This window comes from Antrostomus carolinensis, unplaced genomic scaffold, assembly GCF_000700745.2.
Source record: "Antrostomus carolinensis isolate BGI_N321 unplaced genomic scaffold, ASM70074v2 scaffold31601, whole genome shotgun sequence".
Taxonomy (NCBI): Eukaryota; Metazoa; Chordata; class Aves; order Caprimulgiformes; family Caprimulgidae; genus Antrostomus; species Antrostomus carolinensis.
This window is the reverse complement of record NW_010295437.1, coordinates 15504-36317: the sequence shown is the minus strand read 5'-3', so window position 1 is coordinate 36317 and position 20814 is coordinate 15504. Positions and strand designations below refer to the sequence as shown.

The window sequence follows — 20814 nt, the reverse complement described above, 5'->3', positions numbered from 1 at the left end:
CCAGGAGCACCAGGAAATGACTTGCCTCGGCTGGGAGAGCAGCGCCGGAGCCAAGAACCTGCCTTTCCCAGCTCCCAAATCGTGCGTGGGATGGGCTGTTTCGGCCAACTCAACAGGTGCAGCGGTAAAGCCTCGGCATTATTTGGGTAAAATAAAAAAGCTGCAGCCCCGGTGTAACAATTCCATGCAGGAGGCATTACTTAGATTGATAAATAGATTTCCTATAGGCTGAAATAACTAGGTTTTTTGGTCTTGTCCCCCCTAACTCCTCACCCCCCTCAGTACTGCAGAGGACAGCCCATCAGTGCTGTGTAACATCTTTTAAAAATTCTTGACTAATATTATCTTTCCTGGCCTCTGCAATGGTTTCTATGTGCCTTTTCCACAGCCCCTCAAACACAGCAAATTGAAACATGTGCAACTTGTATTACCTGAACTTGGAACTCGGTATTTGGGATTAAATTGTATTTAATAAAATCATTTCAGGTACTTTCAAATGTTGAGTTCTCCCTACTTCCTATTTCGTATCTCCCCCAAGCCCTCCATAACCTGCAAAGTTCTTTGGCAAAGGACACTACTAACCTGACCTTGCCTAGCAGCCCACCAGCCTTGTTTCTCCCTTTCAGATAGCTCCTCATCACTGTACAAACACTCTCTTTTCCTCTATCAAGTCCTTTGTGTGTGGTACCTCAGCAAATGCTCTGCCAAACTCCCCAAAGTTTCCTGGGGAGGAAGCATAGTCCCTTTCCACAAAAACAAAGCAAGCTTACCAAAGACAGGTAAACACGTCAGAAGCTTTATCTGAGACTAAATCTGTTTTGTCTTTTGTCCTAGGTAGTTGCATGGGAATTTTTATTATCTTCAAAATTCAACACAAAGTTGCACAACTACTGAGGTTCAGATTAATAGGTTTTCAGTACTTAGCCTATTTTTTTTTCCTCATTCTGCTTTCTTTAATATTGTTCTTAATAGAGAAATGATTGGGGCTGCAATACATTAATGTTCCCATTTAAGATCAAATGGTATTGCTAGACCAGCTGTCTAAGATGACACAGAAGAGGATGGAAAATGATAATTAGATTTCTCTGCATATGTGGTAGGTTTTCTTAGGAGGTAATTACAGTTCTCCAAGTCGTCACGTACCAGCCCAGTTACATAATCCTGTTTTGTTTGTTAAACTTGTTTGAGAGCCTTTGACTTGAGCTCGCTTGCTGTCTTAGTCATCTGTATCACGCCCAGAGAAACAGGCCTTTGAAACACATATATGCACACACACACACGCTCACAGAGGGGTAATACATGTCACACCACCTACCCTCCCTTGATCTCCCACTAATATCATCTTTTTGTCTGTCAGCAGGGAGATGGGTTTGAAATCAAGTCACAAGAGTAAGAGAAATGAGGAGAAGGAAACCCAGACAGCTGTACATGGTTTGTTTGTCCAGGGAATTTTCTTCTTCCCCACTACCCCTTCTCCTCTCCCCCTGGTCCAATCCCTTAAACAAGAAGCCTCTTATTTCATAGTTCCAAGAACTGCCTGGTCAGAGCCAGCATAGATTTCCCCTTTCTCAATAAACAGTATAAGGTGTAAGAAAACTTACAGGCTTAAAGGAAAGATCATGCTATTGGAATACAATCAAGGCATAGAGTTAGGCATCTCTTCCTGCCTACTGTACCTGTTTCTCCATTAGGCAGGCCAAAAACAATTCCTTTCCTCCCTCATGAAATCTAATAGAGATTTTTGAAAGTTCTAGACCTTTACTCAAAATTAAACCTATCCTTGCAAATGCTTAGCAACATTACAAAGGGCATTAGTGCTCACTAATGGCTAACAACTTGGCTCCCAAACAGGTGTTTCCCCAGTTTTCTAGATTTCCTTGCCTTTTGGGCACTCATCTGTTATGCATCCCCTGATCAGAGATACGTACCTGAACTTACTTAATCATTTCCCCTGCAAACAAGCAAAAGAGAAAGATAGGCATTAGGAAAAATGGGCTCAGACATGGGCACACCATTTGCTTTCTGATATTTGCAAAACAAATGTTGATTTCTACAGTTCAGAATATTGCAATTAGATAATTCTTCCCTTGGCTGGGAGCTGGGTCACTATATTTTAATCAAATCTAACCACGTTATCACTGTAGCTCCAGTACAGTCCATGCAAATTTTGAAATAGATTCTAGACCTACTCTCAGATGTATCAGAATCAGGATTAAAAAGATCTAACAAAGAATCTGCTTCCTATTCCTTCCCCTGCCTTCATACAATGTTACTTCTGCTGTGTTTACAAGTCTGGTAACAGTAGGATAAGTTATCAATCAGGGCAAGAAGTTAATACTATAGCAGCGCTTGTTCTTAGGTAGGAAGAGTTACTACACAGACAGCAACATTTGTTTCAGCAATAGATGGTAAAAGGCGTTAAGTGGGAGGAAAGCACACTCTCTACTCTTGTATTTTCAAAATACAAACTTAAGAATGTTAAGTGTTCATGAAAAAAAGTTCCCACAGGTATATGCACACCACTGGTTTAATTTGAACCGGGAGCACACCTTTGAAGTGAGTCTCCTTATTTTCTCCACTTACCACATTTTGGTTCACAGTGCAGAGAGGTTTCAGAATACATGTTGTTTCATCCAGAAGACATCAAAACTGGAAGATGGATTGCTAACATGCACTCCAGATGCGATGAGCAGCCAGTTCATAAACTAGACAAGCAGACAAAACTAAAACCTCTGACATACATATCATGTGGGAAGTGAGCTACTCGTGCTAGGTGGGATGCACTGCTTGCTCATGCAGACATAGTATGCATCTACATTCCAGGATTCATTTTCTATCTCTACAGAAATCCTTCATACGTGTAAACACTCGGGTCTCTAGCTACCCAAGCCTGTCCTATTCTGCCAGTGATCAAGGTAACAAATAGTGAAATCTAACTGTAAATCAACGGGGCTTTTCTTATAATGGGTGTCGGTATTCACAGCAGCTTCTAACTTACCTTGTGGCACTCCCTGCTCGCCCTCCAAACTTAAACACATACACACACATATAGAGAGTCCACTCCGAATCTGATAAATACTTGTGTGGAATAATCAATAAAAGACCCTCCATTCAATAAATCCACCCTGTTTGCAGTCCCACTACTGAAGTAGGTGGCCTATATCAACATTCTTGATGTTTTGCTGCATTTCGTTCTTCATTAAAGAGGGGATTGAGAATGCTCTGTGCTGTAGCCAGAGGAAAGCAGCCACACCACTGCTCTTAGTATGCTTGGGGTATGCAGGATGTTTTCCTCCCTCTCCCTTAGTCAATAACTTACTCTTTAGCATATCTCATATTACACAGTTTGGAATGTGTTAGATATTTGCAATTGCCCAACAAAGCCCTAACCTCTGGAAAATTGGAAGCAAGCAAAGTAAAGAATCTGTGTAAAAGATGACAGCAACAGAATCACGGTTTAGACCATCAATATTAAACAAGTTGAAAGCTGTATCTAAAACAGAACAGTTTTGTACATTTTCTGAAATGCTGACTATTTAGGCAGGAAAAAAGTTTATCAAAGCCACTGAGGAAACAAGACAGTTGCCCCACCATTGCTTGCTGTTTCTGAAATCACTTAACCTGATAAAGAACTCTAAAGTCACAGAGCTCAAGCTAAAATTAGTATAATTTAGCCAGGACTCACCAGAAATAATATCATCATTATTTCAACCAGAAATTGGTTCATAGTACTGTCCATGTTGTTTGACCTGAATGAGCCCTGCCCTACAGGAAAAAGCTGCCACACCCTTCCAACAGAAACAACTCAAGGAGCCCTAGCTCGCTCTCCCAATCCATTATCTTTTGCCAACCACCCCCACCACCAATGGATACGTGCAAAGGAAGACTGATGTACAGTTGCTCTGTTTCAGACATTTACTCACCAAGAGCCTAATTCCAAATATATAATTTGTTTTTGTTTCCAAACGATGTTTTCCTGAAACCCATTCTTCTAAGCCCACATCTGTTCCTTCACTGGATTGCATTACATGAAATACCTGTGTATTTACCAATTAGTCACACAAGTACAGCTCACCAAGTTTTCCACACAGAAGACAGAGGCTTTGAAAAAAAAAAAAAACCAAACAAATGGGAAGTAATATAGTGGTTACTTTTCCCTCTTTCTTTTCTTTTCTTTTTTTTTTTTTTTTTTTTTTAAATAAATTTTCACCTGTAGTATGTTCAGATCATAACTGTGATGGAAGTTTCTTATTGTTCTTTGGTTTGGCCCCTGAACAACTTTATTCCCTTTAGAGTATGTCTCAACACAAGAAATCAGCTGTTCTCATTCTTTTTTCCTTTTAAATATTATTGGTCACAGAAAGATTCATTTTATTCTAGTGATAACTAGTCACAGAATCATAGAGTGGTAGGGGTTGGAAGGGACCTCTGGAGATCATCTAGTCCAACCCCACTGCCAAAGCAGGTTCACCTAGAGCAGGTTGCACAGGACCATGTCCAGGCAGGTTTTGAACATCTCCAGAGGATGAAGACTCCACAACCTCTCTGGGCAGCCTGTTCCAGTGCTCTGTCACCCTCAATGTAAAGAAGTTTTTCCTCATGTTTAAGTGGAACCTCCTGTGTCCCAGTTTGTGCCTGATGCCTCTTGTCCTGTCGCTGGCCACCACTGGAAAAAGAGTCTGGCCCCAAAAGTCAAGTAAGTTTACTCTATTAAAAACCAAACCAAACCATTTCGACCATAATTTCCCCTTCAAAATAATTTATGAAGCAGTACCTCTTGGCCTTTTATTTGTATAAATTATACAACAACTATAGTTTTTTTTAGACAATGAGATGAGTCTGTGTTTAGTACTTCAATCATTGTTCTCAGGGTTGGAAAAGTCTCTGATACCGATGGTAGGCTCTTGTAAGAAGGTGAAATACTGAAAGAGGAGAAAAAAAGAAAATTATTCATCTTTTGTTGAGTTTTATGATTTACCTGAAAGTTAACGCATTAGCTTATACTTCTCTTCATTCCCTTCTCCAACAAATTTGGGACCTGAAGTCAAGAATTTGTTGCTCACAACCAGCTCTTGCTTCTCATGACTCCTCACTCACTATACAGAATGAAAATAATAACTACACAAAAGAGCCTCCAGAAGTGGCAGAAGTTAAAGCAAAACTTTGTTGCTTTAAAGTCTTCCAGCCTTACTTACCTCACCCACTATTATTATTCTACTACAGACAAATTAGCCACTCAGGTTAATTATCTTCATATTATTACTTCAAGTCCTTTGGATTGTGGTTCTACAGATATTTTTCCCAGCATCAAGCAAAGCCAACTTTAGCATTTTCTCTGCTCTGTCTCATCCCTTGCCCACTATACCTCTCTCATTTGAGCCAGCAGTACTATCGGTGGGACTATGCTACAAAATGGTCTTGGTTAAAAATAAATTTTAATTTTGGCAAGGTTATTTTTAAACACCAATCAGTTCACAGATCTGGTTTTCTATGGCTTCTCACAGATTTCAAGAGTACAACTGAGAGGGTCAGAAACACATAGGTAGGGTTGTAATGGCTTAAGCTGATTTTGCTCCCAAGACATTAGTTCCCCTTTGGTAAAGATATGTCTTAAAAAAACAAAACAAAACAAAAAAAAATGAAGAGACATGAACAGAGGATTAAGAAGTTGAGTATATAAATTGGAAGATTTACAGTAAAAAATTGTGGGAACCATAAATATTTTTTTATTTCCAAGACAACCAAGTCACAATATTTGTGCAGACTACTTTTAATACAAACCACAACTTGCTACACTGTAGTTAAAAAATGTCACTCCTTAAATGCTGATTTTGGCTGCATTTAAATGTAGATTTTTAGCCTGAGTCTGACAAAGATGTCCTTGAGTCTTCCTAATAGCCTTTTTTCATTTAGGAAGAGATTTTGTAGTCTAGTGACATTCACTAGGCTGAGAACAACTGATGATGAAGTTAAACAACACTTGTAAGTATGAGATATTTGGCACTAACAGCTGCTGCAGAGTTCCTCAGGCTCTCAGAATAACTCCAGTTGGACCAGACCTCAGGAGGTCTGTGATTTAACATCTTGCTCAAAGTAAGGTGAACTGCAAAGTCAGACTTTGGGCTGACTTTGTGTCAGGGCTTTATGCTGTCAGGTGTAGAAAATCTCCAGGGATGGAGATTGCACAGCCTCTCTGGGCAGCCTGCTCTAGTGTTTGACTACCCTCAGGGTGAAAACCTCAGTCTGAACCTCCTTTCAACTCATGCATGTTGCTTTTTGTCCTCCCACCAAGCGCTGCCTGGCTTCATTTTCTCAATGCTCACAGGTATTGCAAAGCTGCCAAGTCAAAGCCACCTCTTTGAACAAGCTCAATTCGCTCCTGTTAAGGCACGTGCTCCAGCCCCCGGACCACCCTGGTGGCTCTCAACTGAATTTGCTCCAGTTTATCATCAGTCTTTACTGCAGCTGCCCCCAAACTGGACACAGTATTCTAAGTGTGGTATCAAGTGCTGAGTACCCCCTAAATCTGATTACCCAAACAGCTCTTTACCCACATAGCTGTCCAGACCATAATGTGCTATTTTGGTATGGCAGTATTGCAGGAGTCCTTGCTGAAGTAAAAATAAATAACATCAGTTGCTCTCTTCTCATCCCCGAATCTAGTCATTTAATCACAGAAACCAATCATACTGGGTCACACAATGCTTGGTAAACTCATGTAGACTGGCCACCCTAGTCATCCCTAGTCACCTTCTCCTTCATATATCCTGAAATGCTTTCCTAGAGGACTCACTTCATGACTTTCCCAGGGACCAAAGTGAGGCTGACCAGCCTATAGTTTCCCTGGGTCATCCTTCTGGCCTTCCTGGAGATGGATGCAAGATTTCCTTTCCTGCAGCCACCAAGAATGTCCCCTGAGGTGCACAACCTTTCAGAGGTTACCGATGGCCTTGTAAGGACATCGGCCAGTTCTCTCAGCACCCTGACCTGAAGGATACTAAAACTGGTTTTGTCCCTGGCACAATTTTTAGATTTTGTATGGGGAATAACCACTAAGGGACAAATCAAATGCACCAGAGTCATTATACTGACAAGTAATCAATGTGTTCAGTACTCAAAAAGCACTTCTTATAAAAAACAATTTTAAAGCATTATACAAAAGTCATGCAGTTATACTAAGTAAATGTAATTCTATATATTCAAAACATCTACTTTGAAAATACTTGGTCTCCAAATTAAAATAGCAAAAAAGGATAAGTAAATTACTTTTAATATATAGTCTGAAGAGATCCATAAGGATGGGAAAAAAGAAGAAGTTTTCCCTGGCTTTGTTCACTCAATTGCCAGATTTACTAATGATAAATAAATAACAATAAAATGGCAAATTTGACCACTGGACAACACGAAGAAAATATTAACCCAGATAATTTTCTCAGAGGATAACAGTCACATAACTGCATGTCTATACTACTAACTTCACTGTTGGACTAGAAATAAACTACTGTGTTTTTAAATTAAAATCTTGTCTTATCAATTCCTAAACAGTGTTAAAAAATACACTGAATAATTTACTAAACTCAATTTCTAAGTAACATTTTTTAGTATAGGTTTAAATTTTACATACAAAGTCTTTCATATTTTATTTTCCCACCACCATCTGAACAAAAATATTTACCTTTTTAGATTCATCCAGCTCCTTGCTATTTTGCTAAAAGCTTCAGACCCTGGTGCTGTCATTGCTTCAAAATCAACCAGCTGAAAATGCAACAAAATAAATAAGATCTTAAGAAATTAGAAAAGCTCTCTAATTTCAAGGAGTGAATACTTAAATATTTTTAACATATATATTCAACTTTAAAAACATATTCTTCATAGAATCATAGAATGGTTTGGATTGGAAGGGACCTTAAAGATCATCTAGTTCCAGTCCCCCTGCCATCAACAGGGACACCTGCCACTAGATCAGGTTGCTCAAAGCCTCATCAACCCCTGCCGGGGGGGGCCCAGCCACAACTTTCCTTGGGCAACCTGTTCCAGTGTCTGACCACCCTCACAGTGAAAAACTTCTTCCTAATATCTAATCTAAACCTCCCCTCTTTCAGTTTAAACCCATTTCCCCTTGTTCTGTCATTAACTGCCCTTATGAAAAGTCCTTCCCCAGCTTTCTTGTAGGCCCCTTCAGGTATTGGAAGGCCGCTATAAGATCTCCCCGGAGCCTTCTCTTTTCCAGGCTGAACAGCCCCAACTCTCTCAGCCTGTCCTCATGGGAGAGGTGCTCCAGCCCTCGGATCATCCTGGTGGCCCTTCTCTGGACTTGTTCTAACTGCTCCATGTCTTTCTTATGTTGGGGGCTCCAGAACTGGACACAGTACTCCAGGTGGGGCCTTACAAGAGCGGAGTAGAGGGGCAGAATCACCTCCCTTGACCTGCTGGACACGCTTCTCTTGATGCAGCCCAGGATACGGGCTTCTACCTTTTGTAACAAAATCCAGTTATTTTTTTCTCTCTTAACAAGATTTTTGTACTAACGAGTCAGTGCCAGAAAATACTGACTGTCTTCAGCCCTTTATTACAACGTCCAAATAAAATGGGGATATTTCTCATTTCTAAATACTGTATTCTGCAAAATATTGTATCACATGACTGGTAAATTTATATTGGACTTTTCAGGCATTCTGTATTCTTTCTTTCCACAGTGGATTTTCAGATGAGTTTGACTATATATAGCCAAGAACTCTGTGCAACTTCATATCTACAGCTAAAAGTTTTCAGCAAAAGTGTTCAGTCAAACCCGTTGGTTTAGTAGTCCTGATGCATTTAAGCTGACACCTCTGTGGTTCAGTGAAGTTTCGCTGAATTCAAGGAAAGATTCTGAGAGCATGCTATCTGTATTCTTGGTAAGGCAGAAATAAGCTTACTGACTTGTCTGTGCCCAGACTACTTTGTCTCTCATCACCAGTTCGGAAGTCAGCGTGCATGCCAGGTACTAAAACTCTCTGTGGGTTTGCACACCTCCCTACAACCAATAGTGGAAGTTATGCCAGCCGTGGCTACTGACTGACCTGCCAGGCAGTAACGGGACTCTTGCCTACTGGGCATCTTTGTCTTCAGAGCAGCCTGATAAAGCATGCTTTCATAAGCTTGGGACCAGAAATACCCTTCTGAGGAATCTGGCAAAATAAAAAAATCCCAGTTTCATTCAACTGGGGAAAACAATTTATTTCAGCTGGTGAAAACTTTTTTTAAAAAATGTTTTTGATCCAATTCAGGCACTTTGTTTCAGAAAAAACCCTCAAATGCAAAAAGATCTCCAAAGCCTCCTGTGAGTCAGAAATCCTGTTTTTTAGTAATCCTGAAACTGTGCTTGCCTGCATAAAATCAGTTGGCAAAATGCTGAGTATTAAGTCCTACGAAGATGCATAAGAAAACCCACATAAGTCTTTTACCTTAGCTTGAACTCCCACACAACGGTGAAGATACCAACTTAATGGCGCACTGAAAAGGAAGCTTTCTTGCTACTAAGCAAGTGCAGTTTGCTCTTAAAAGCCACTAGGAGTTTATTGTACTAAAAGGACAAACTTTATTGTTTTCATGGCTTTCTACAACAAAAGGCAAAGTTGCTCTTTCTTCAGTTATCCATGCAGGACATTTTCTTCAACAACTTTGATTCTCACTGGAATTTCACTGATTCTTCTGACGATACATTAAAGAGACGGAGGTGCTCTCACTCCTTTCATGCTGAAAAGGTAATACAGCTAACAGACTAATAGTTGAATAAAGAAAGGGAAACCCTTTATTGAGAAAGGTGTTATAATATTCAAATGTAGTAACTTAAAAACTAGGACTTATTTTAAATTAAGCAGAATACAGTTTGAAAGGAGAAATCTAGAGAAGTTGTAAATACATTTTTACTTATCAAGCCCTAAATGCTCTGGAATACATTGAGAGCAAAGACAGAAAATCTTTGCTGTGTGCCAGAAGACTCACTAATTCTACTCACATATTCTCAGAACCCTTCTCAAAGAAAGCTAGATAGAGCAGCTCAGCACACTAGAAATGCTTCAGTTACAAATATGTAATTACTGTGGGACACAAACTGCTACAATTTGACTATCCAGAATTATTGTAGGTACTATCTCTGAATCTCGCCTCCTGTCAGAACAGCCATGAAATTTTCAAAATTCTCTCAGGCTGCGAGATACCATAATATACAGCTAACACATCTCCAGTAAACAAGTGTGCAACTTCCATTCATTCTTACAGTTCCTTCCTCACATTTACTTCCTCCCTCAAGGCTGAACCAGTCTATTTTGATACTTGCCTTTCCTTTAGGGATTTTTCCTGATACTTCTTTTCCACTTGCCATCAGTGCTCCCATGATCACTGAATAAGCTATCACACTTAAAAAAAAAAAAAAAAAAGAGAAAAAAACTTAAAATAACAAATGAAGTAAAATAAAAGTCTTTCCATAATGCTATTTTAGACTACAAAACACATAGAATATAGTACCATTTCACAGAAGGCTAGTAAAAATTACTTTGCTAGTTACTTTATTTTCTAAGTAAAAACAAGCATGAAACACTTAAAAAGTTAAATCACAATTAGTTTCCAACACCACTGGAATTAAGTTATGATCCTATGGAGTTTAACACTGCTTCTACAGTAGTCAGAATCATAATTTCAGAATTAGGAGCTCTTAAGACTCCATATAGTCAAAACAAAGCAAGCTCCTGTTCCCAAGTAGCTTATCTGTAGCCCAGAAGTTTATGAACTCTACTGTAACAGAGGTAGAGGCACTGTAAAGCTGTTCAGTTACTTAAATTTTTTTAATTAAATTTTTTTTAATTGTGACACTCAAAACATAATTTCTGTTAATTTTTACATTCTGTAAGATAAAGGCAAAATCTGATAGTCAAAATGAAGCCTCAGGATTTTTAAAATTTTATTTTCTACTGAACTGTGTTTAATAATAAGCTTAAAGATCTTAAGCACTTTGTGGAACAGAGATTCGTAAGAGTCTTAGATGTAGCCAGTTTTGAATCAAACTAGAATTTCAGTTGAAGAGATCTGCAACACATGGGAATTTATTCTAGGGTCTGATTCGCTGACCCTAATAGTTGCAATAAATTACTAAAATAATATTTTAGTGTATTTTATTAAAATAAGTTAACTCAAAGTATATTTAATCTTAAATAGGTGTTTTATTAAGCTTCTTTAGTGAAATTACAGTGGTGTAACATAGTACGGATTAGGAACACAAGCACTTCAATTTAAAAATGACGCTTTTCAATCTGTGAGCTGAAGTTCATAAATACAGACTCCTCATCATTTTAAGTATACATGCAGCTATGAATAGTTACCATCATCAATTACAAACTAGTTTTTAAAACAGTACAAAGTCAGTACCATCATCATGGGAGCACAAAATGAGAGACTGCAGGACACACAGCTCAACCTAGGGCCTTTTAAGCTTCTCTTATATTAAAAAGTATATTAAGATACTGCAACAAATGGACATTTTACAGCATGCATCCAAGCTAACAGACATGATAAAGACGATCACTAACCTAGATCCTCTTGAAAGCGGCATTAAATTATAGAAGTAATAAACTAATGACAGGATCAAGTTGCAAACAGCATCTACTTCCTAAGTAAGAGAAAAGAAAGGTGAATTAAAAGTAATTTAAAAGCCAGGTAATACCATATAAAGGAACACAGACTGGAAAGTCTTACAGTAAGACTGTAATCATTTCAAATGTGAAAAATGTCAAGCTGAGAAGTTGAAGTCTGATTAACAGATGTTTAAGCAAATTATTTTGTTGTATCTTTAAATTTTAGGTGAAACACAGTTCATCTACACTGTGTTAAATGATGAAAAATGGAAAGCACAAGCTCAAGTGTAGTCAGATTCTCATTGCAATACAAATCAACACAAACACAAGTCTAGTGGTTCTCATAAATTTGTGTTACTTATCTTTTATGTAGCCACCATGAGCCTAATCCTAAACAGTACTTATAAAGATGATGAAACAGTGAACACAGACCCATGAGAAAAATAAAGAGGGGGAAAAAAGAGGAACACAGTGATATTAAGCCCTTGTCTGGACTCTACTATTGCAGCAAAGCATAGCAAATCTTAGAGTAACTGTAGGAAGAAGTCCCGAAATATTCACGGAGTCCTCATGGAGGTAAGAGTGAACTTTCACAAAAGAGAGATTTATTATCTTGAAACAGCACACTTTATAGGGTTCTACAGGGTTCATGTGGTACAAACAAACTACTATTGGAGTAACAGACAGAATTATGTCAATTTCTTATGGTATTTGTCATAATTGGGTTTAAGGAAGCAGTTGATTTTATTACTTAAGATCTCTGTCAAAAATTAATAGAACAGTGACTGTTAAACAGAAGGTATAAAAGCAATAGAATTTTATCAAGGAATTAATCATTTCCACTAAAACAGTCTTACCCCCAGCTCTGCAGACAGAATTAGAATTTTTCCTTTAGCCGTTAGATCCTTATATAGCGCGTCTATTTCTGCGTGATACAGCTGCGTTCTCTCTTCTGTTGTCTGAGTTTCTACCGAAAATAATATGTTCCCTACTCTATCAAGCAGATGAAACAAAAAAGGAAGTAAGAAATTTTTTGAACAAAACTTGATGCATAATCTAATAACCAGAGTAAATTACAAATGTATCAGGGTTAAATACCACAACATAACCTTTTTTTAATAATTCTTCCTTAAGCAGGAGTTTATGTGCATTGCTCCTCTTTTAGTTAAAAAAAAAAACCCAACAAACCAACACTGAATTAAACATGTTTTGTCACATTGTAAGTTTGTCTGAAAGAACACAAAGATTGCTGTCTAATCACAGATGAAGTATTTCAATTGAAGATACCTGACACACATTGAAGTATTTCACTTCAAATGTAGGTAAAAAATAAGACATATGAAATTTTAAAATATCTTCACGGGCTTGAGATTTTTGTATAGAATGTAAAGTGTAGTTTTGTTAACTTCTAAACTACCAAAATTGTTTTGGTATAAAAGCGTAGTTACAAACTATGGATCAATACAGACTGACTGATGCAGAACAAAGTTAGACCATTTTATTGGCACCAAAATATTTTCCCTGAAGTGGTGAGGCCATATATTTAATGCCCTATCTCACCCAAAGAGTGGCCCAAAGCCTCCTGATTGTATCCTCATACATTCAGGTATTACCCAAACTGGCATTTGCAGATAGAAGGTCTGCAAACATCTCAAAAATAGACATTAAAAAAGAACAGAAGATTGTTTCTTTGATTCTTAGATCACAGACATTTGCATTCCATTCAGTACTTTTCAGTAACCATAACAGACAAGGTCTCACAAGAAGAAATGCTTTTTGACATGGATAAAGACTGAGATTTGTTAGATTTTTTTTTTTCCCTTTAGGCATTTTATAATCTAAAATGAATAACAAAGTTTCTCTTCACTTTTGTGCTATATTTTACAGAATTGTCTCAACTGGGCCTACTCCATCAATGTTAACCGTACTCCCTCTTTATTAGGGAACACAACAGGAATCAGAAGTCCTCAAGTGAACAAATTTTTTAGTTATTTACAAAACGTCACTAGTGAAAAACAAAAGGCACTTTATGCAAGTAGAAATGATATTTGAGAAGATTAATTGCTAATACTCCCTCATTACTTAATGCACCTGAACCCCTGAAAATAGCAAACATACTTATCTCCTGTTATTGTAATTGTGAATCCGTCATATTCTTTCCCTTGATCCTTGAGGCTGGGCACTTTTGTGTTCACAGTAAACCCATCTCTTGTTTTACTGTTAAACTGCTTTCAAATGAAAAAAAAAAAAAAAAAAAGTAATATTAGAGTGAACAGAGACAGACTGCCCAGCTATTGTTTTGAAACACCTAAAATACATCGAGCAGAAATGAAAATGGATAAACTAAGGGAATAGGACAATGTTACTGTCAACCACATTATTTCATTTATCCTTCATTTCTTACTGAAGGAAAATCATGAATATTGAATGAGGCGTACTGACGTTCAACCTTGTAACTATACAGCAAATATAAAGCAGCACTGTTTATGAAAAGCAGCTGTACAAAGCAGTTTGAGTTGTACAGATTTCTCCCCAAGTTGTATGTTGATAGTAACCTCTTAGTTACTACAAAAAGCTGGAATTTGAGAGCCTGTTTTATGTTTACACTAAGAAGCAGCTGCATTAGTCCAAGTGTGAATTCCAGGACAGAGCTCACAGCAACCATTTCTTAACTGTGATCCAGTTTCAATTAATGTTTATCCTCATCAGAAGGAAAAGTATCACAAAGTTTAAAAATTTTACAAAGCTACATTATCTAAGTGTAGTACTGTAGCCAAAGAGTTGTATAAAACAGGCAAAAATGTATTTAAGCCAACAGCCCAGCTTTTGACATACAGCATTCCCCAGCTACCCAAATAACCAAACTACATCAATATTAGCAGACTTTCATTTTATCCAGGCACTATTAATAACTAATATGCAATACTGTTGAATGAATTACTCAGGCAATTATTTATTTTAAGATAGAACTTGCGATCCAGGATGTTTTGTTTAAAGAGAATCTGCATTTTTTTAAAAAGAAACAAATCTAAAAGCCTCTAATGAGAAACAACAATCCACCCTGACACAATTCAGAATAGGATTCAGGAGATTCAAACCAGAGCAAAATGTACAGGTTATAAAAATCAGGAAGAATATTTGCTGCCAGTTGAGACATTTATTTTTAAATAGTCCACTTTGGTTATATATTTGCATCATCCTTTTGGAGCAACCTGTATTTTTAACGCTACTAATAACATTTTTTCTGGCCTACAACTCAACAGTAGCCATATTAGGTGCTCTACAGGGCCCTATTTGCACATTTGTGTGTCAGCAGGGAACACAATTTTCTATCCACCCCAACGTCTACTACCTCTTCATCACAAGTTCTTGTTTAGGTTCAGTCAGTATCCACTTGGCTTCATCTTTTAAAGCCAAGAAAAGACAGTAATATAAAAACCTCCAAAATTATGGTATGTTCTTTGGAGACACTTATATTAGTAATACACATTAAAAAACTCCATAGAAAAATTTAGTGCTTGAGTCATGCAGCATCTGTAAAGATCACTGTAGTGCACAAGTGAGAGAGCACTACTACCATGAACAAATCCAAACCCTGACTGACTATCAGGAGCTGCAGCAATATATCTTCAGAGAGCTCTGCTCTATGGCAAACTGTCAGCTTTGGTTAGATTGAAGCTGCAGTGTGGGCACACCTATTAGAAAGCAGTAGGTTTGTCTCCATTTAGAATGACTGTTTCTTCCCAAATTTTATTCTATTCTAAATAAAATCCTGTCCAAGCCTTTAAAAATAAATACTTTGTAACAGTGTTTCCCCAAACCCAAATACTTATATACTGCTCATCCTAGATTAATTTGGGGAGTGAGGGAAGACCTTTTACTTAAACCCAGCTCAAATCTTACTACTTAAGTTGAGATAAGAGTGTAAATCATTTTGCACACCATATATCCAAAGCCATTCTACAAAAATCACCTCCAGCAAGAAGAGAACGCACAGGTTTCCCCACTCCTGTACTGACAGTCTTCCAAAGCACAAGAATGTAAACTAAGATTTAATTTCAGATCAACTCTGAGTCACTATGGGCAATTACTCCCCCTTTTCCCCCTGCCAGCCCCACCATGTACTGACCTGCACCAGTGAACCTAAGGTAAAAAGAGCTTCCATGCTCCTAATCTTTCAGACACACATCTTCCATTGTTTCCTTCATACTATACAGGCATACTGTGAGCCCATTATAGTGGGTCAGACCACAAACCCTCCCAGTTGATAAGGCTGGCTTCAAATAATTATATTCAACATCTTGTTTTCCCATCATTTCTTTACCAATTCACATTTAGGCCAAGCCTTTCAAATATACGTAACACGACTACATATATCAAAGGGAAAGTCATAACCTACAGATGTGGATTTGAAATAACCTGAGTTAGTGTTTCCAGTCATTAAATTTAAGCTTGTACACAATGGTTATATTCTGAGGAACTGGGTTATCTCCCAGAATACATTTTATTGTATTTATCATATTTTGAAGTTTTTCTTTAATTTACCTTCATTATGGGAAGAAGATCTTCTACTTTATGTACTTTTTCCAAAGCTTCTCGAACCTCTAATAGTCCTTTTGGATTATTAGCACTGGAAAAAATTAAATATGGAATCGTAACGGTTGAATATATGTAGCATTTCTGGAAATCCACCTAGTTTTACCCTAATTAACGGTGGAATAAGTTACTGAAAGTTACTTAATTATTTCTTTCCTGAAAATTAGTTCCTCCACACTTGGCAACATGCTCTCCTATTCTTAAAAGGAATTTCCTCCTGTATCAGCTCAGCTTATTTTTTTCAGCTTCAAACCTTAGCTTCAAACCTTAACTTCAAACTTCAGGTTCATCTTATTCATTTGCTGTTGGCCACTCTAAAGCATTAAGAAGTGTTTGCATGAGTGTGTGTGGGCAGGGGGTTATTGATGAGGACAGATGGAAGAAAAACAGAGTTAGTGTTAGAAATATTCTAAATATATGCATCCCTGTAGCTTCAAAGGTATGTAAATACTACAGATGCAGACACAGCTGGACCATGAAGAGACCTATTGAACTAGTGCTCTAATATTTATTAATTTCAGCACGCTCAGATTTTAAGAACAGAATTGTTTTAAAAATCACAGCACAAATTGCTCTGGTTTAAGGTCAAATGCTGCTGGCTCACTCTGAACAAACTTTCTCCACATAGAGGGACAGACTTCCCAGTTACTACAGAACTTACATATCTTCCATAACTATAATACACTTCTAAAACATAAATCTTCTCAACGGTTATATAAGAATTTTATGCACTTTCACTTTTACATTTAAGTAGCACAATGAGATCGAAAAACAGAACTCAATATTCAATTAAAGTTAGCAGGCAAAAAAAAAAAAAAAATAGAGAGTTTAAAGCTAAACCAGTTTCTTAATTTTCAATGTTATCAAAACACTACTGCCACAAATAAGCCACGAGTGAGGAAGACATTTTGCTCATAAAAAACTGATAAAAGTTTGAAATAGATGCCAACATCAATTTTCAGATTACTTTCAGTTACATTCTTTCATTCAAGATTCTACAACTGTCTTCTGTTCCAGGACAAAGTCTATCAATCCACGTAGGTAGTTGTGTAACAGGTAGTGAAGATTCTCTGTTCCTTTAAAACTACTTGTCAAACATCAGTTTCAATTAAAATTATTTTCCATATCTTCTTTTCTCTTTTTTCCTCACTCTTACTATTTAAGAAATTAATCTCAATATTCAGAGAAACTGTACTCTAATTCTACCAGAAGGAAACCTAACATTTTTAATAAATCATATTTTTAGAAAGAATTGAGATACACTCATGCCAAAACTGTGGATACAAATTCAACACTCTCATTAGTTTCTAGGTACACTGTAATTTACAACGGTTTTTTCCTATTAAAGTTTCTCTATGTGGCAATGAACAGGATTTTGCATTTCCAATAGGAAATAAGATAATTATAGATACTAAAAAAACTAGAACTCCCTAAAATTAAGAAAATATCCCTCAGACTTTCTGAAATGAACATTATGTAAATTTCAAATCAGTATGAGGGGAGTGAAGCAGGGGAAAAAAAAATATCAGTAATTTACCCATGATAAACAAGGATCCTATCTTTGATAAAATGAAGAATTTTCTCAAAATATTCCAGGTACCGCATGTTAATGACCTGTCCCCTACAAAGAAAAGAAAAGGCTTTTTAAAGTCTTGTTTTTCAACCCAACATTACAAGGCTAAAACACAAAAATTATTCATTAATATTTGACAGAATTTTATCCACAGATGCTTTGAAAATTAAAGGAACGAACTAGAGGTTTGTCTGAAGTGGTGAATTGCCCATCCCTACTTTGATTATAGATTCCATAGTGAACTTGCAAAAGCTCATGTATCATTAGTGTTGCTGCTCTCTGATAAACCACATTTCATGCATATTTCCCATTTTCAGTGTGCCCAGGCCCAGTAAATCTTATCTATACAATAATTATTTGTACAAGGATATGCTTAGACAGTTATTTAACGATCATAGATATTGCAGAACTAGGAGAGAATTCTCAATCTGCACATTAATTTATTTTGAGAACAAACACTCTCCAGTTTACATATTTGCCAATACAGATGCTGCTCTGCTCTCACAGTCCACATTCTACATTCTTTATTCACTTACATCCCTCTATACTGAAGTAACTTTGCTGTGACTCCTATCAGTTACAAGTAGTAACTGTTAAACAAAAACATTAAAAATGTGTTGGTTTTTGCCCTTGGACTACTAAGGAAAAAAATTGCACATTAAAAACTTGGTAGAAAACTGCCAGGACGATAACCACTCTGAGAGGAAAAATTACATACCATTAGTGTATTTGTAGGAGTCCTTCCTCTTCTCCCAGTCTACAAAACAAGATTTTATAAAGCAAATGTTATCGCTCTCCAAGGAAGCAAAACCACTGTCAATCACAGGAAGGTGTGTACACCTAGCTTTTTTTCCCACTCTAAGTGATTTTTGTCAGCTTAAGTCCCTGTCTAATGCCTCACTCAACAGTATCACGCTTTAGTAGGCCTAATCTCAACAATGTCAGAATCAGCCTTTAAAAACTGAACAGAATTAGAACACATATACACATCTGTACATAGGAAAGGGAGGCAGGGAAAGCAGAAGGATGAAGACAAATCTATATACACAATTTGCCCTTGTTGTACGTTCCATCGTTTTCCATCTGTATTAAAAAAAATATATCTGTACAACAGGCAGAAGCGTGTCAGTATAAGGAACTTATTTTCCTTTAGTGACATCTTGGAAAATACATCCAAACCAGACCTATCATTCTGCAAGGCCATCTAGAAGCAGTAGTACCAAGAAAGGACTTTTGGTGGCTGGTCAGAAGTGATTTGTGTTTATTTCCACTCTTCCTCCATGTTTATTAAACACTACCACCAAGAATTCAAAAGCAGCACTGTTCCAGAGCATCTTCATTTTTTATAAGAATAGCAAGTATATCATTAATGCTTAGTTGATCCCAAATCCTTATTTTGCCTATGAAAATAACTTCAGCTTTCAAAAACATTTTCTCTACCTTAAATAAAACTTGGTAGCTTTGATCATTTAAGCCAGAAAGGAGATAAGCCAAAGTCACACTTGTCTATTGACTCATGAAGAAGTAGAGACCATCGATATACTTGCATCTTGAGAATGTTAAGATCTGGAAGCCTATCAAGCATTGTGAAATGCAAGATGTTTCTTATACACCTTTAACAAAAGGTTGCTACATTGACTCAAAACAAACAAAAAAGGTTTTTGTTTTCTGACACTCTCCAAACATTTTGCCACTCTGGAAAGGATCTTTAATTCAGCAGTCACTGAATGCTAGTGCCTCCATGACAAGACTCATTTGATAGGAATCACTGAATGCTGGACTTTAAATGCAAAGAATTTTGAGTAAAGAAAAAGGTTAGGTTAACAGATATCTAACCCAAATATTTTTTGCACACATAAATTACTGTTGTACAATTCAGACCAAACAAAACCTATAGACAGTTTGAGCTCAGCATGATTAGATCTGTTACGAATACTAAAAGAACACCTAAATGCTATTGTTACACTGCTTGTTTGACTGAACAGCTTATATCTTTGTATATTTAATAACCACAAAGGCTGCCATTTGTCAGCCTAAATAATCTAGTTACACCTGGTTTTCAGGCAGCCATGCTATAAAAAGAATTCATCCTTAGTCATATAGTTGTGAGAATAACTTTCAAATCATAAGTCAAATATATAGCTATGTATGTCTTCCTGAAAAACAGTCAAAAGACGATAAAGTGATCTTAATTATCAACAAAAAGGTGTCAGCTCTGTAGCCTATTAATATCTTCAATCAGCAGCCTTTTCACAGTTGAGTAATGGAAGGAGCAGAAGATACAGATCTGTATAATCCATTAAGAGTAAATTGTCATTTAGGAACCATAATGAACTACAATATTCTTCAAATGTAAAATAAAACAATTTTAAAAAAATACTACTAAATATATTGATTTCTTTTACCCCTCACCTCATGTGAAATCATCATGAGGGAATCCAAAAGCAGAAACAAATCACTGTGAAAAGCTGACCAATGAAAGTAGCTATTACTTGGAATGCAAAATGATCAAACAAGTACATATTTCCAGAATCAAAAAAGGATGCAACCACCATCCAGTATTAAGTTATGATCAACTCCTAAGGCAGTGGTATTTAGGCTGCTTCAAATCTATTGTTCCTTTCAAAAAAGTAACAAATCAATAATTTGCAGAGCACCAATACCTAGCTATCAAAAAACACACACAAAATGCTGATGAGGTCCTCAAAAGTAAAGGCTGTGCCAAAACTATGAGGCTAGAATTAAATTCACTGTGGGCATACCATTTTGAATGTTCATTAAGCTTATTTCAGATTTCTATGAAATCATCAAAACAGCTGGAACAGTTAATCATGAGTTTTGCTAGCATTCTCTGATGAGGAAAACAAGTACATGGAGCACTTTGGCCAGTGGAAAAAAAGAGTTCCTGACACGGAGATCCGGTACAGGGACACATTTCCCCAGGTTAAATGTTCAATGTTATTTTCAGCATGGCAATCTAGTGTTCTTACATTAATGCCCTTCTGCCAGCACAGACCACCTAGAAATTAAGCT

At 37.0% G+C, this 20814-nt stretch overlaps 1 protein-coding gene across 1 annotated transcript in view; it reads right to left on the bottom strand.

Moving 5' to 3' along the window:
• Positions 1–4777: 4777 nt before the first annotated feature.
• Positions 4778–20814, bottom strand: part of TTC13 (tetratricopeptide repeat domain 13) — a gene marked incomplete at its 5' end in the record, with an annotated part of 30504 nt that continues 14467 nt past the window's right edge. The window contains 8 exons of the mRNA XM_010177988.2: positions 4778–4922; positions 7676–7755; positions 10322–10400; positions 11568–11647; positions 12470–12605; positions 13731–13840; positions 16158–16242; positions 17746–17829. Coding sequence (XP_010176290.2) covers positions 4799–4922; positions 7676–7755; positions 10322–10400; positions 11568–11647; positions 12470–12605; positions 13731–13840; positions 16158–16242; positions 17746–17829 — 778 coding nt within the window. The remainder of the gene's footprint in view (positions 4923–7675; positions 7756–10321; positions 10401–11567; positions 11648–12469; positions 12606–13730; positions 13841–16157; positions 16243–17745; positions 17830–20814) is intronic.